The sequence below is a fragment of the Oenanthe melanoleuca genome, chromosome 10 (genome assembly GCF_029582105.1).
Source record: "Oenanthe melanoleuca isolate GR-GAL-2019-014 chromosome 10, OMel1.0, whole genome shotgun sequence".
NCBI lineage: Eukaryota > Metazoa > Chordata > Aves > Passeriformes > Muscicapidae > Oenanthe > Oenanthe melanoleuca.
The window spans coordinates 8550679-8566130 of NC_079344.1; the positions used below are offsets into that span (position 1 = coordinate 8550679).

At 38.6% G+C, this 15452-nt stretch overlaps 1 protein-coding gene across 1 annotated transcript in view; it reads left to right on the top strand.

Annotated features, from left to right (window-relative positions):
- Positions 1–15452, top strand: part of SH3GL3 (SH3 domain containing GRB2 like 3, endophilin A3) — a 41389-nt gene that overhangs the window by 11933 nt on the left and 14004 nt on the right. Inside the window, exon 2 of the mRNA XM_056499496.1 lies at positions 15115–15183. Within this exon, the coding sequence (XP_056355471.1) occupies positions 15115–15183 (69 nt within the window). The remainder of the gene's footprint in view (positions 1–15114; positions 15184–15452) is intronic.

Consider the following 15452-nt stretch of genomic DNA (forward strand, 5'->3'; position numbering starts at 1 on the left):
TTTTAAAGGGACTTCTTTGACAATTACTTATTAGCATCTGTAAAAGCAGTTTTAAAATATGATCATGAGAGACATCCAGTGTAGAAACATCTTAAATCACACAGGAGTGAGAGTAAGAAGATAATATGAAAGGTTCTCATATTACTTGGAAAGGAAGTGTGTAAAGGGTTTATTTAAGTCTCTGATTTTAAGGATTTTGGGTTATAGTACAATTGCCCTTTCTCATCTTTGCAGTGGGTATATGTGAGTATGTCAAAAGGAAACCACACCTTCTTTACAAGCACAGGGAACAACTTCAGAAAGGGGGATTGTTTTAAGGCCAAATCAGAATGCTGTTGCTGCCAAGTGAAATTTTGCACTTGGAGCCTGTGGAGGGAGGAAGAAGTGTTAATGTGGTAGCAGCCAGTGGAATGCACCCAGTATGTAACTTGTCATTCACAGCTCCAACTCCTCTCCATGCAGAGGAGACAGGGTGAAATATTGCCCAGTTTTACCTGAAGCAAGATGCTGAAAGAGAGGCAGAAAATGGTTCAGACAGGCACTGAGGTGCTGCTTGTCCTGGTCACCCTGAGGAGGATGGGCTGGCCCTGTGGGATGCACCCACTTCCTCTTCTTGTCTGCAGTGCTCATGCACATTCTGTCTCAATACATTTGCTGTACAAGCAACTGCCAATATAATGAGATAGAAGACCATAGTTCAGAATAAAAAACCCCAAAATTTACATTTTGAAGAAATTCAGAATGTTTTTTTTTTTTTTAAGCAGAAGTTTGGAACCGAGTGTGAAGTCAGTGAAATTAAAACGTGAGGAAGGGTAATCACTACAGGTATCCTTTTATGGCCCTTTGATGGCTGTACTTTTCTCTTTTTGGGAAAAAGAGAAATTTCTCTTTCGCAAACAAGATTTTAAACAGATTAGGGAACAATATTTTACATTTGCAAAATGAAATACAGAAGTAAAGGTGTGATTCTGTCAGCATGGAGATTCATGGTTTCAGGCATGTCATTGTGGTTATTTGAACTCTTACATCAATTAATTTAAATTACTGTCAGAGACTTCAGTGTAATCAGATTTTCTCATTAAAAGCACCTGTATCTTTTCTTCTGAAAAGTGGACAGTCTTGAGGCTGACATTGTTACATTTTTAAAGTAGGCTTGCAGAGCAAATAATGTGTCTGTGTTCAATAATTTGGATTGGTTGGTTTATTACATTTGAATTCTTACAAAGATGTTTTCCCTTAAGAGATGTATACAATAATGATGAGTTTGAATTTCTAGATGTATAAATGCATAGATGTTTAAGCATCACTGTTGAGTTCTTTAGGAAACAGTGGAGGTCTGTGAGGAAGAGTTCAAGGTTTTGCAGTACAAAGTAGTTATTGTTGTAAAATGCATGTGCTAAAGAATAGCTGTAGCAGACAAGTTGGACTAAAGTGCTCAGTAATAGTGTGACGTGTCAGTGCCTGGTGCAAAATGAGTCACTCTCTATAGAAATGCAAAATCACATTATAGAGTCCAGAGTCTTGTACTTTATTCATATATGGACAGGGCTGTCCTTTGTCCATGACACTGGTTTTCTTCAATATCTCTATGCCTCTAATTTAAGCCCATAGACAGCATTGCATTGCTGTATGTACCATCTCATGCTGGTGATCTGTTTGATTGGTGCCATTTGCCTCCATTTGTTCAGGGTTCAGTATCTTACTCTCCTTTTACTTTTTAGATTTGGTTAAAGACTAAATACAGTTTTCAAACTGGAATGGCTATTTTGTCATATGTAGAAATACTGACCTCAGAGCTGTATTTATTTGGGCTTGCTTCAGAGCAATTGTTTGTTTTGACTGAACAATTGCAATGAGTAGGAAAGATCATTTAGTGCTGCTTGGTAGGACCACATTTGAAGTCATTAAAGGGCAGTGGGAAATCTTTCTGTGCAGAGAAATGGAACAAGTCTGGAGAAAGCTTGAGAGAATTACTGTTGCTCCATGGTTTATGCAATGGCATAGAGATGAAGGCTTTATTTAGGAATATGATTTTTGTTGTTGAAGTGTGTCTGGATTTTGCCACAAATTGGAGTTATAGGCAAGGAGGAGTAGGTGGCATGTAGGTAACTTGAAACACTGAGTTTGCCATGAGATCTACACAGTTTCTGAAAGGTAATTCTCAGTGTTTTTGCTACCTCTGAAGTTCAGTAGCTACCAAAGGCATCAAGTGTAAAAGCACTGTGGTTAAGAGTGTCTTTGTTAAGCCTGTATTTCTTACTTTTTCATCCCACTAGTGTGGTCAAACAGTGTTAGTGGGTGCTCTCAGAAAGGCAGTGTAGTTACCTGGGAAGGCTGCCAAGTCCAGTACGGATTTTAAATTTAAAGCATTTAAGACTTTAGACAATCACTGTGTGTCTCAGAATTGCAGATCTAGAAGCAGTGGCTGTGCCCCAATTCAGCTGGTTTAAGAGCCTGTTGGAGCCAGAGGTAAAAGTCCAGTTTCAGGGTAATGATATTACTGCAGCAGGTTGTCTGGGTAAATTAATAGCAAGTTCCACTAATCACTGGGTGGTCCAGCTCATTTGTGAAGAGACCATGGGGGAGCAGAGAGGGAAGAATTGTATTTGAATTGTTCCTTACTGGAGCAAGTACTGGGCCACGGCCATTGAGATGCTGTTCTAAGTCTCTGTGGCTGGAATCAAGCATCTGCTTTGTGACAGCTGCTCTTCTTTCTTTCAAATGTACAACACATTTCCTTTCACATTGTTCAGTGGCTAATGTTTAAACTCTGTGCTAGTGGTTAAAAAGAATAGGGAATGCGTGTAATTAGGAAGTGGAGAAAGCTGCTCTGTTATGGGGAAGAAATAAAACACACTTTTTACAACTACAGTTGAAGGTCCTGCCATAATTACCTGCATGTGATTACTGATTGCGTAGATTTTTCTGTCAAAAAACTTTGTCAAGAAAATTATCTCAGCAAATACTGTATGCATTATAACAGAATTATTAGGTTTAGAACCAAGGTGTATTGCATTTCTTGAGCCTGGCACTCAGTACTTTATAAGCCATTTGGCAAGTGTGCACAGTCAGTGCAAGTGGTGATGCTTATCTGTTGTGTTCTTAAGTTCAGATGTCTGGGCATCTGAGGGAAAGTGCTTTTGCAGTTTAAAGGCAGAAGGTCAAATTTAATGAAATGTGAAGTCATAAAGGGTGCATATCTATGTGACAGGAAGCAAAGCTGATAAAAAGTAAGTTTTCAAGGAAAGGTTTATTGCAACCCTCCTTGAAAGTGAACGTAGTTTTATCTCTTCCTGGCTGTTTTCTTCTTGCTCCTTTTGTTATTTTCTGTTTCTCAAAATAAGTACATGATCTTCTCTGGGCTGTTCTCTGCAGTGTTTCTGTCCTAGGACTCTTTCTTCTTTTAACCTTGAGTTGAAATTATAAATTACCAGGATAAACCAGTCTTGTACTTTGATAAAAGAACATGAGAGTGTACCAATAAATGACTCCTGAACAGAGCACTGAAGAGAACAAAAGTATATTCATCTCTTGATGGGAACAAAAAAGACACTAGCTGGAAAAAGGGGAGGAGGAGCTGGCTTGTGAGGGAAAATATTTAGGATGGAAGGTTGAAAGACTTTTTGTCATCCATAGACGTACAAAGTAACTGTTCATTCTAAAATGTTTCATTTCCTGCCTTACTATCATTTTTCTGAACAATTTATCAAGCCACTGCTCCTAGCTGTGGGAATTTTTTTTTTTTAAACCTATGCAACAAAAATGGACCAACAGCTGGACAGGAATTTAAAGTGCTGATGTTTTAAATAGGACTCAGAATTTAATTATTATGGAGCATTAAATATGTAAACCCTTTCAAAAGGTGTAATATCTGACATGGTTTCCTTTAAAACTTCATTTTTGCAAACCCTGGCAATGGTGAGAGGAATGCCAGCTTGAGCTACTTTTGCAAGTACAGAGAACTGGGATTTGAGAAGTAACAAAAGGAGGCATATAGTGGACTCCTGGAAGAAATCAGTGCATTAATTGAAGAAAAAAGAATGCTGTGAAAGTACTGTAGAAAATAAGCTTCTGTGTATAATTTAATATTATTAGGTGTGCCTGTTGGGTAGGTAGGATTGCCATTGCTTTGCAAATAATCATGCAGTGTTTCTTTGCAAAAGTTATCTTTTCATTTGCACTGGCAGAATGCTGCCAAGCCAGGAGCCATCAATCTGAGCTTTGTTGTGCAAGTCTGCCTTCTTTCTAGAGTATTCAAACTTTTTATGTACTTTTAAAGCACCTATCTTATTTTTGTGAAAAAATTATTTGCTGATTGTCAGAATTCTTAATCCTGTTTGAAATGTATTAGGCCACATTGCTGTGGATCTTGCTGTGTACACTGTAGTTTGCAAAGAAGTGATGTGTCCAAAATGTACAGGTAACTCTATAGCCAAGCACTGGTTTAAATATTGGCAATTTCTGTAGTGTTCTCTTTGTGGTAAGTGTAGACCATACACAGAAGCTTCCCTAAACTGCATGTGCCCTAAGGCATACTGATGGTTCTATGGTTTGGATGTATAGCTTGATTAAGAAAATACCCACAACCTATCCAGCAATTACTTTTGAATGTAAATAACAGAAGCCTTTGCTCTGCTGTGCCAGATGAAACTCAAGGACAAAATATTTCTTGAAAAGAAGACATTAAGTAATAGTAATGCAGTAGTAGTAGTTTAGCTCCTCTCAGCTGTTTATGACTAGAATCTGAAATGAAACAGAGCTCATATCTTGGCAGTTGAGTCCTGTGTGCTTCTCTGATGAGTCTCTTGGGTTAGGCTCTTAATCTCTAGGCATGTAAATACTTCTTTAGATAAGCACTTGGTGGGGTGTTCAAAAGCATCCAGGTCTCTAATACCTCTTGGCTTACTTGAGGGAATATGGGAGTGTGTATAGGCACATGTCCATGTGTATAAAAGCTGTTGATTAGTTCTATTATTTTGAAGAAAAATCATATAAAATTCAACAGGGCATAGCATGTCAGCCACTGAGTTATTTCATTAATACCACTATGCTTGTATCTTCTTTTCCTATATTCTTTTTTGTTTTAGTCTTGTTTTTCATTACTTGCCTGTTGAAGCAAAAAAAAAATTGTTAATCCTTGGGCCTTCTGACCTGCATGGAAAAGAATGTTTTTTGACACATAATTTTGCAGAATTTAAGCGTTATCACTCAAAATTTGAAAGCTTGAAGCCATCTAGTCATATTGATTTTAGCATGGAAAATAGATTATAAACACTTTTCTACTGACTGGGTACAGAAAAATCTCTCTTGCCTGGATTGTACATTCATCTCTTAATTTTTGTGACAAAATCTGGAATTACATTCTCATAATAAATAAATTGTATTCCCATAATAAACTCACGATTTGTGTCCTTTAAACATAACTTCCCTTGTTTTGCCTGCTCAGAAATACAGATGGAATATTTTATTTAAGACTGCATTCCTCAGGGCAAAGAGTGAAGATCTGGGACTCTGGCATTCTCATTTCAGAGTTAGCAGTTGTTTACTGTGTGGCCAAGGACAAGTCAGTTTAACCTAATTCAAGTATTTAGTCTTTTAGTTCCTCCCCTACATTAATGTTGTATTAGGGGCTTGGATGTGTGGTCTCAGCCTGTATGAATTTGTTCCCTATGTTTCTTGAAGCATCCAAAGATATAATAGTGGCTGAAAAGAGCTCTTGCTGGGAGCAGAAAGTCTGGAATCCAGACGTGAGGAATAGCAGCACAAGTAGCACAGGCTTGCTTTTAATGAGACACTTGAGACCTCTGGAGTGTCACAGAAAGGGTGAAGCTGTCCATTGCATCCTGAGGATAAAATATTCTGAAATATGCTAAGACCTTTCAAAGGACATGCTTGCTTAGAGCAAGAGACAGCACCCTTCTCAATGTGCAGACTTCTTTGTAAGTCTAGATTACACAGTCTATATTTACACATACTTTGGCTGGATTTGGTTAAGAAGGTTAATTTAAAAGGCTGCATGATTGTGTGCAGACTAGATCAGCTGGGTACAGGATTTTGAGTGTTGACTAAGGAATATCAAGTGCCCAGCATTCCTGACCCTACTTAAAATTCTCTCTCTGGCACAGACTTACTTGTAGAACAACTTTAGGCGATATCAGAGCTAAATTCAATGTCTGATGTTTCTGTTACTAAGTTAATAAAAAAACCCCACCCAAACCAAGCCATATGTAATATTGTGTCTAATTCTGGCAAAAAATTGTATAGAAGAAATACACTAGGAAGAGCACAGGAATTATATGTGGTTAGTCCTCAGTATCACTGTCAAAGAAATGAGATTAATTTTTTTTTTAAACAGACATAGCAAATATCAAATTGATTAATAAATCTTTCAGTAGGTGTTATTATTGACTTGCATAAAATGCAGGACCATGTCTGGCATATTGGCCTGTTTTTACAGATGACTTAGTTGTTTAATGTCAGGTACTTGATCTTGCCTAATCAATTGTAGATCTTTTGAGACCAAAAGGTATTACGATATCTTTTGCTGCTTTCTTGAGAGGTGATGAGTTTCTAAAGCACATGAACAGAAGTTTTCAGTCTAGCAAAACCTTCAGTATACTCAGGTCTGTTTCCTTTTTGTTTTCTTTTTCTTGAAAAAACAGGAATCAAAAACTATTTAATGTATCTTGGAGTTTCTGTCAGCAGAAAGAATTGCAGTGATGCTGGGAACTTGGAGTTCTGGTCAGACACCCACATCTCAGACATTGTGTGGCACATCTTTGTGTAAAAGCCCTCATTAGCTTGGTTAAAATGGCCACCCTTCTCTTTGGAAAAATTTCTGTTGTGATAATCCTCTCACATGGCAGAATCTTTTGTTTAGACTGTGTAAAATCAGGCTGTTCGACAAAGAGCACTCTAAACTATTTTCTTCCATCTTCTTTGGTTTTTTGTTGGTTTGTTTTTGTTTTGGTTTTTTTTTTTTTTTTGATTGTGTAAGTCCTTCCTGAAGAAAACATTCCTCAACCAGTAACCTTATTTGTCATGTTCTTGGGCTCTGTGCCTTTTCCTTTTCCTTGATGGGGTTTCCCAAGCAAAGGCTGTTGGTTAAATACATTGACATGCACCCAGGTGTCTTCAGCTGTCCTTATTCATGCAAGCTGATCTAAGTTAGGAGAGTTCACACTAAGTGCTTCAGCACAACTGCTTATAAAAGAGTTGAAAGCAGCATAAATTCTTGTTTGCATAGGTCTTACAGCATAAGTGGGAAAGCAGAACCTCTGGCTGATGGGTTGGTGAGGGGTTTTTGCTGTGAGACATCTTGGATTGTGAGGTGTGTGTGGATTGGCTGCTGAAACTCCTCCATCAGTGGAGAGTGCTGTCATTGCTCTTCCTGTATGTACCAGTATTTGTCAGGGCTTTCTCAATGCCAGAATCCTGGGATTGCACTGTTGGAGCTTCCCTCCTGAGCAGAGCTAAGCTGCCTTTGCAGCTGCCCTCTGAGCCTTTGCCAGAGCTGTGCTGCTGTGGCTGTTGGTTAATTCCGCAGGCTGGGTTCCCGGGTGTCAGTGGGCACTGTTCTGTGCAGCAGCACATGGGCAGCTTTGATGGGCTGCTGCACTCCTGTGCACGCTGGCAGATGCAGGATTGTCTCTAGAGCTCTCAGCTGATTGCCTGCCTGGGCTTCTCTGCCCTTTGGGTCATGCTCAGCTGTGAAGAGTTTGCTCCATGTTAGAAAGTGGATTGAGTAATAATGCTTGGCATCGATCTGCACGGGACCCTTCGACAGTGACGTGCTCAGTGCTGAGCTCGTGCTCCCCTGGCAGCTCAGAGCATCTCCACGTGGGAAAGATGTGTTTGGGGACACCCTTGGGTTCCCCTTCCCAGGCAGCAGGGTTGCAAACACCTTTCTCTTCTATTCCTTTCTAACTGGCATATCCATGTGTAACTCAGTTCATCTCTCTTCCTACAAGTAATCATCTGTGATCTTGTTGCTTCTGTTTGCCTGAGAAGTTACACTTCTCAGTGGATTCATAAATATTAGTGAGATAGGAATGTTCTTTGTGAATATAAACACTCTGGCAATACTCTGATGCATTTTTTTTTTACTTTGTTTGCATGATTCAGAGATCTCTTGGTAGAAAAAGTATGTTTTCCTTCTTGGGAAACAGGCCCTTGAGATTCCTGGTGTCCTTTAGATGGCCTGGGTTTTGAGTTGGTTTTTTTTTGGTTTTATGAAGAAATTTCCTACCAAAAACTGGGCTCTGGAAAACGAGATGGGGCTCAGTTTTTAAATTTCATAAGTTGCATGAAATTTTTAGCATTAGAAAATATGTTAAAAGTATTTTAATATTTATCTTGGTGTGTGTTTAGATTTAACACATTTACCTACTTATATTTAAATTCCTTTATATTTTACCAAAATAGTAATATTTTTTGGTATTTTGATTTTGTTGGCTGCTGGGACAAGATTTTCCATCAGAAATCCCTCAGGAGGTTGATAGTGTGAGCACAGTCATGAGGTGTGAAGAATAGACATTCTCAGTGAAACATTAGGATGTGAATTCCACTGGCCATGTATGTAGTTTTCTGAAGTTCTGGTTCAGCTGCTTGTTGTAGGTAATGAATCATCCAATTTTATGCAACACTTCTTTGTTTCCCTGAATTTCTATAAAAGTGTATTCTGCTGTGGGTACTGACAGGATGCTGCTTGAATTTGTATCTTCAATATGATTATAATTTTTAATGTGTTCATGTCTCACATAAATTCCAAAACGTTACTATGTTTTATAATTACCTATGAACCATTAACAAAAGAGAGAGCTTCACTATCTTAAATACCTGTGTACGTGCATTGTTAAATTCAGAGATATTTTATAGCACTTATGCAGCCATGGGAGCAATAACAAGTATGTGACTTCTAGGGCACAGCTTCTTGCACACCATAATTTTGATTAAATAGCAGTAGGACCCAATTCAGCTGCTTCATTATTTTTTTCCAAAAAACCCTACTTCTGCTGCTGCTGTCAGGAATCTTTTCTACCATTTTACCAAATGCTTTGGGGAAATCTGTGCCACTGTTAGCTGAAAGTTTGGAGGAAGAAAAAGTTACAAAATGCTTCATGTGCAGGTGATGACCCTCTGAGCTTGACACTGTGAGGTGCTGAGCGCTCCTGGCTTCATCCAGAAAAGCACTTTAGCACCTACTGAGGATGGACTTAAATGTTTTGCTGGAGGTGAGCCAGTGTGCTCTTTATTTGTGTGACTGAAACATCTGCACTTTGTAGTAGACCCTCTATTTATTTTGGAGAGTAGAATAAATCTTTTTTTCCTTAAAGTACATCTGAGCAAGAGAATTTTTGTTTTCTTTGAAAATACAACATACTGAGGTGACTCCAGAGCTCCTGCTGTTGTTGAGTGCTTAACCTCTAAAATGAGAGATATGTATTTTCTCCAGAGCATTAGGGTAGAATGAGCTATGTCAGTTTAATTAAAAGAAGAAGTCCAAGTACCAGTACACTTTCATAGTTTGGTTTTTTTCTTTATTGCTGTAGCAGTATTTTAGGAGAAAATATATATTTCTCATTTTCATTTTCAGATTATTTTGTACCCAAGAGCCATGTAATGTGTTACTTTAGTCTTTTGTCTAGATCTGTATTTGAAAATGTGCATCTTAGTTCAGTTTGTCAGTGCGGGGTGCTGCTTTTTCTTCTGAGCCTCCAGACTCTTAGAAAATCTCTGGAAGTCAGTCACAGGGATGCCTAATAGCTGCCCATTCACCTAGTTAATAAAGAGTAATATTTTATTCTTTCTTTTAAGGAATATTTTTCTATCATGATGGCAAGCTTTGTGCAGCTGGCTCTGTCAGTGTGTATTCCTTTAAAGGTTTACTAAGATGCAAGACATTGAGCTGTGTTGTAGGTTAAGTTCTTGGTGGTCTGCAATACATGAACTAGTGGTAACCTTTTTTTTTTTTTTTTAAGTGTGGGAGTTAGCAATTTATATAAAATATAGCAATCAGGAAAGAAGAAGAACAAGTAATATGTGTAGCATTGTAGTAGAACTTGGAAATACAAAACAAGGAACTACAGATATTTGAGGTTAAACTACTTTTGATCTAGAAAAGAGGCTGAAATCTTGGTCTCTAATCTGATAGAGCATTCTGGAAGAGGACAAAGAAGAAAATCTCTCCCTCCCCTCAGGATGTTGAACACTGCAAGGAGATTCAACTTTGTCCTGCCAGCCACCTTATTCTCCCCTTTGTTTATTACAGGCTTAAATAAGATCCTTGAGAAAGCTGTTAGCATTGTCACATTGCATTAAACCAAATCAAACACTTACATGGCTGCAGGGAAATCGCTGGAACTTTAAATGATTTATTAAGAGAAGCGTAACTATTATGTGTTAACCATAGTGGAATGTAGTATTTTGTGCTAAGTACTGTATTTAAGATGTATTTAATGCATTTGTGCAGTTTGGCCCAGTTCTGTTTCTATGGGAAATGTAGCCATACAGTTACATTATTTCCTGGCTCTGTGTGTGTTAACTTTGGGATGAATCTATTCATTTTCCCAGTTGATTGCTTGCTTCCTTTCTAAAGAGAGAGGGAAATAAATTTAAAATCTTTTCATAGCCTTGGCTTTTTTGTCAGAATAAAAAAATCTAGGTTTTGCCTCAAGGGTTTGACAGCGTGCATATTTATGACAAATGTAGGAATTTTCTATCCCATTAAAGTTTCAACAGATAATTTCAGCAGCTAGTCCTTCAGAACAAAATAAATGCTGTAACTTTGTAAAGAGTCATTAAAAGCTCTTAAGCCTTTAATAGAATATGATACCTTTCATTCAAACTTTAAATAGCATAGGCTGATTTCCTGGCCAGGTATGTACAAGAGAGTTTTGCTGGCCAGCCACTTCTTTCAACAGTAGCTGAATAACAACAAAAGAGCCATGATGGTTCAATCCTAGCTAGTGAGTGTTGCAAAAGAAGGGCAGAACAAGTGAAACAGAAGGTCAGAGCATGTGTGCAAGTATTGGCTGGCAAGAATCCCATTGACTTGTATTATGAAATACCCAGTGGGTATATGAAAAAAAAAATAGGGTAATTGTTTTGAGAGTTTTATCAGCTCTCTGTTGATCTGGGATATTTTTGGCAGCTTCTTATATTCAGTAACCTTCTATAGTGAAATATGAAAAACTAGTGTAATTCAGTGGATATTATGTACAAACCATTAGTAAAATATGGCATTTTTCTGAAGCTTGTTTGTTATAATCCATATAACAATGGGGGAAAATACTCTTCCTGTGCAATAGGGATAAATCTTAATATTCTTAACATAATTTTTCAGTATTTTTATTTTAAATCTTGAGACGTTTTTAGTTTAGAGTTTTGGTGAGCTGTAGGTTTTGCTTTAAAGTATGGACAACTCATGTGCTGTGTTCATGGAATCACTGAGTGGTAAGGGGCTGGAATAGACCTTAAAGATCATCCAGTCCTAAAACCCCCTGCAGTGGACAGGGATGCCTCCCCCTAGACCAGATTACTCAAGACCTTCTCCAGGTTTTGAACACTGCCAGGGTTGAGGCAGTGCTTCATCATAACAAAACACATTAGAAGAAAATTATATTATCTGGAAAAAAATATTAACAAAGAACTATCATGATAACAAAAATCCAATATTAGATTTATAGAAAAATCTTTTTCTCAGATAATTTCTTGGCATATAAATGCCTTAGCAGATAAATATTTAGTTTTTAAAGGCTGTAACAAAATTGCAGGTTGCATTTTGAGTTGTAGCTGGATATCCAGAACTAAAATAGAAATAATATCTGGAGGGGGTTCTTTCAAAGCCTATTTGTTTTATTCCACATTTTTCTTCATATAAAATTCTACATAAGCCCACCAGAGATTTTCAGATTGTTTATAGTGCAGTGTCATATTTAATTTTTCCATTTTAAAAAAAACAGCAGGATCTAGCAAGAAGTAATAAGCAAGGAGCATTTATATACGACCTGCAATGTTTCTTCAGACAAAAAGGTCTTCTATTATATGGAGCATGCAAGTTTTACCATTGAAGGTAGTTTGCTATCATGTGTAACTTCAAATGAGAGGTGATAATACAAATGGCTGATTTGAAAGCATTTTCATGTTCATGATTTAGTTTTGTTGCTTTTTACTTTCTCTCACTAACTCTAACATAAGTGTGATAGAGGGAGTTGAACAGACACCTGAGGGGAAGAAATCTTTCCTATTGCAGAGCTGTGCTCTGAGTGTAGGTTTTGATCAGAGAAAGGCTAGTTAGCTTCACCAGAAACAGGACTAATGAAAAGCTTCAGCCTCTGACCTGCAGTGGAATAGTGAAGAGGTGGTGGCCCCCCTGGTGGCAACTGTTTGTTTTTTTTTTCACAGCCAGGAATTGTGGCCATGTCTAGTCAAATTGTGCTGAATCCATGGTGCCCAGGTTCTGAATTTGGAGGTGAAGAATTCTTACTGTATAGGAAATTCCAGACTCCCTTAGAGTACATGTCTTGTGTGATGGCAGCAGTTTTGTCTTTGATGAGGTAGCTCATAAAGCCTGATAGATATTGCCATGTAACTACACAGCCCCTCAGCTGGGCATCCTCTATTTATGTTCAAAGCATTTTGCAGCTTTATATAAAGCATGTAAATGATGCTCAGCAAATAGTCAGGGAACTAAAACTCAGCAGCTGTCTCCTTTGTGCATTAATTTTCAATAATTAATTGGGTATCCTGTGTCTTTTAATTGTGAGAAGGGTGATGCTAGTTTTACAACTCCTAAATTCAGTATGATCAGAACAAGAGCTTTGTTGTTCCTAAATGTGAGACTAGTACAGCTATTCCCAATTACACCAATATGGAATAAACTACAGAGGTGTAAAATTTAATCATAACCATTAGAACTTCATACCAGTTTTTACTGTTAGTAGCTCAGAAAACTTAGAGACTTTAAGGAATCATTCTTTATGCAGTGTCATTTTTCAATGGACGTTAGAGCTCAGGGTAAATACCATTGAAGAAATGTGTCCTTGGGCAACAGATTGCAGTCTCCTTAATGTTTGCATAGAATTGGGAAAACATGTTAACAATTTTTTTTTTCTTATGATCAGTACTTTTTTCCCAGGTGTAGATATGTAGTTAGGTTGTCTTCAGAGTCTGTATGAAGCAGTGTCTGCAGATCCCATGGCTGGCTCTGAGGAGTTGCATCCACGAGTCACTGTAAAATAGATTTGGAATTTTATTATTGATTACACTTTCACAGTCAGGCAATCATGTTACTTTGTTAGGTTTATTTTTCACCAGCATATAAATGAATTATCTGTAATGGGACTTCTGTGGGCTGCTGCTGAGTGTGGGTTTTGCAGCTTAAGCCTGAGAAGGGTAATTCCCCCAGTGCACTCAGCCTTTGGAAAGGATTTGGGGAAACCCCATATCTCTTCTTTTCCTGCTGGGGAAAGATACGTGTGAGGCTGTGGAAAATGGCATTGATTATTTTTGGAATTAACAGTGCACAGAAACTGTTACTGTGGAGGACCTGCAGAATTCCTGGTAGAAATTCCTGCTTTTCATGCAGCCTTGTCATGTACCTTTGTCTGCTCAAGGACTGCTCAGACGTTCCTGCAGAGACCAGGGCAGTGTTCTGCTCAGTGTGTGACCTCAGGTCACTTCTCTGCTGTCGTGTCTTACAGCAGCAAGGTGATGACCCACAGGAACTCAGTGGTACTTGGGCTTCTCCATCTGTTTTATCTCTGTGCTCGTTCTGTCAGTGCTCTGGAAGAGAAATGATCCTGACAAGTGTGTGTGCTGCTTGGCATATTAAGCATGAAGATTGTGAGTGCTGCTGTAAAGCCAATAGAAATAATTAGCTGTACGTTTCTCTTTGAACTCACATTTTCCCTTAAGCAGAACTGTTTCTGACTGTGTGGTAGTGGTGATATTGATGCAAGGTCAGCCACTGCTGAGCTCCCAGCTCTGCTTCATCAGCTCCTCGCTGGTTTTTGGCAGGGCTCTGTCCTCCCCCTCACCTGTGCCATGCAGGCAGTGACCGAGAACAGGGAGCCTTGCACTGCTGAGAGCCCTGACCCAATTTCAGGTTATGCAAGTCCCCAAGGCCCTTTAATTCAGTGAGATTAATTCCCTTTTAGAACATGCTGAGGACAAACAAAATGCTTTATTGGGGACAGGTTTGGGGACCAGCAGCAGTCAGTGAGCTAGGCCTGGATTTCACACGATGCTGTTACAGTTTCAGTGATAAAAGCCAATTAAAACAGAGAAATGTTAGGTATTTTTGAAGGAATGTAATGCTGAATATGTGTTAAATCACTGTTGTAGCTGAGGGATGCTTTCAAAGGCTGTTTCACAGTGGGTGAGGATCTGGCTTTCTCTTCATGTTGTCACAGTGCAGGTACCATGCACTGCAAGAAGCAGATGGCTGAGTTCTGCTCGGTGGCTTATTCCTGGCCATGATTTACTCAGTAAGGACCACAGTCAGGTCTGACAGCCTGGAGTTTTCACACAAAAGTTGGTTAACTTTATAGCCCTTTCAGAAGGTTTTCTGAAATCTATCTGAAATTGGTGCTTTGAGTTTTTGAAGAACAGCTGGCATTTTTGTTTTGATCATAAAGGTGCTCAGTCTCCCAGGTGAGTCACAGTGAAGCATTTTTCACGAGTCTCTTCCTTCCACAGAATTGCACACAGCTCCCAGCAGCAGGAATGGGAGTTACATCCCTACTGGCACAGGGGGCCAGAAGGTACTCAGAGGTGCAGGGACTCACTTGAAAAGGTTACTGTGGATTTACCTGCAGCCAGACTCTGGTCCCTGTGCTGAAATCTGCAGTGTAGGTCATGCCTGTAGAGTACAAGCTCTTCAAACATGAGAAATCATTTTTTTGTTTGCTTGTTCTAAATCCGTACCAGGTATCCTTGTCTCTCTTGAAGGGAGTACTTCACTTCTAAGACTGTTTACTTTTGTCCTGCATAGTGCCTCAAATGGATACTGGCTATTTTCTGATCTGGAGTTAATTCCTGTAACTCTTGAGATATTTATTCTGTAATTAAATAACAATAACTTTTTTAAGTCTGTTAAATTTCTTTTTACAGTTATTCAGTGAAAAAATAAGTGGAGCAGAAGGAACAAAGTTAGATGAGGAATTTCAAGAGATGGAAAGGGTAAGAAAAGTCACATTATGTTTTTCAATATTAAGCTATTGCAGAATCAAAAGTATTTCATATTTCAAGTGATTGAATGCTATTGTAGCTTTACCTGGGGTAGGAAACCCTATAATGTGCTTCCAAATAGAAAGATAAAAGGATGAATGCAAATTTGTCCTTGAGCCTTGTCAGCTCAGCCAAGGGAGAAGAGACATCCACAGGGGCTGTTTGAGCAGAGGATCAGGTTCCACTGACATCTCTCGGCAGTGAAGAGAAATTCCTCCAAG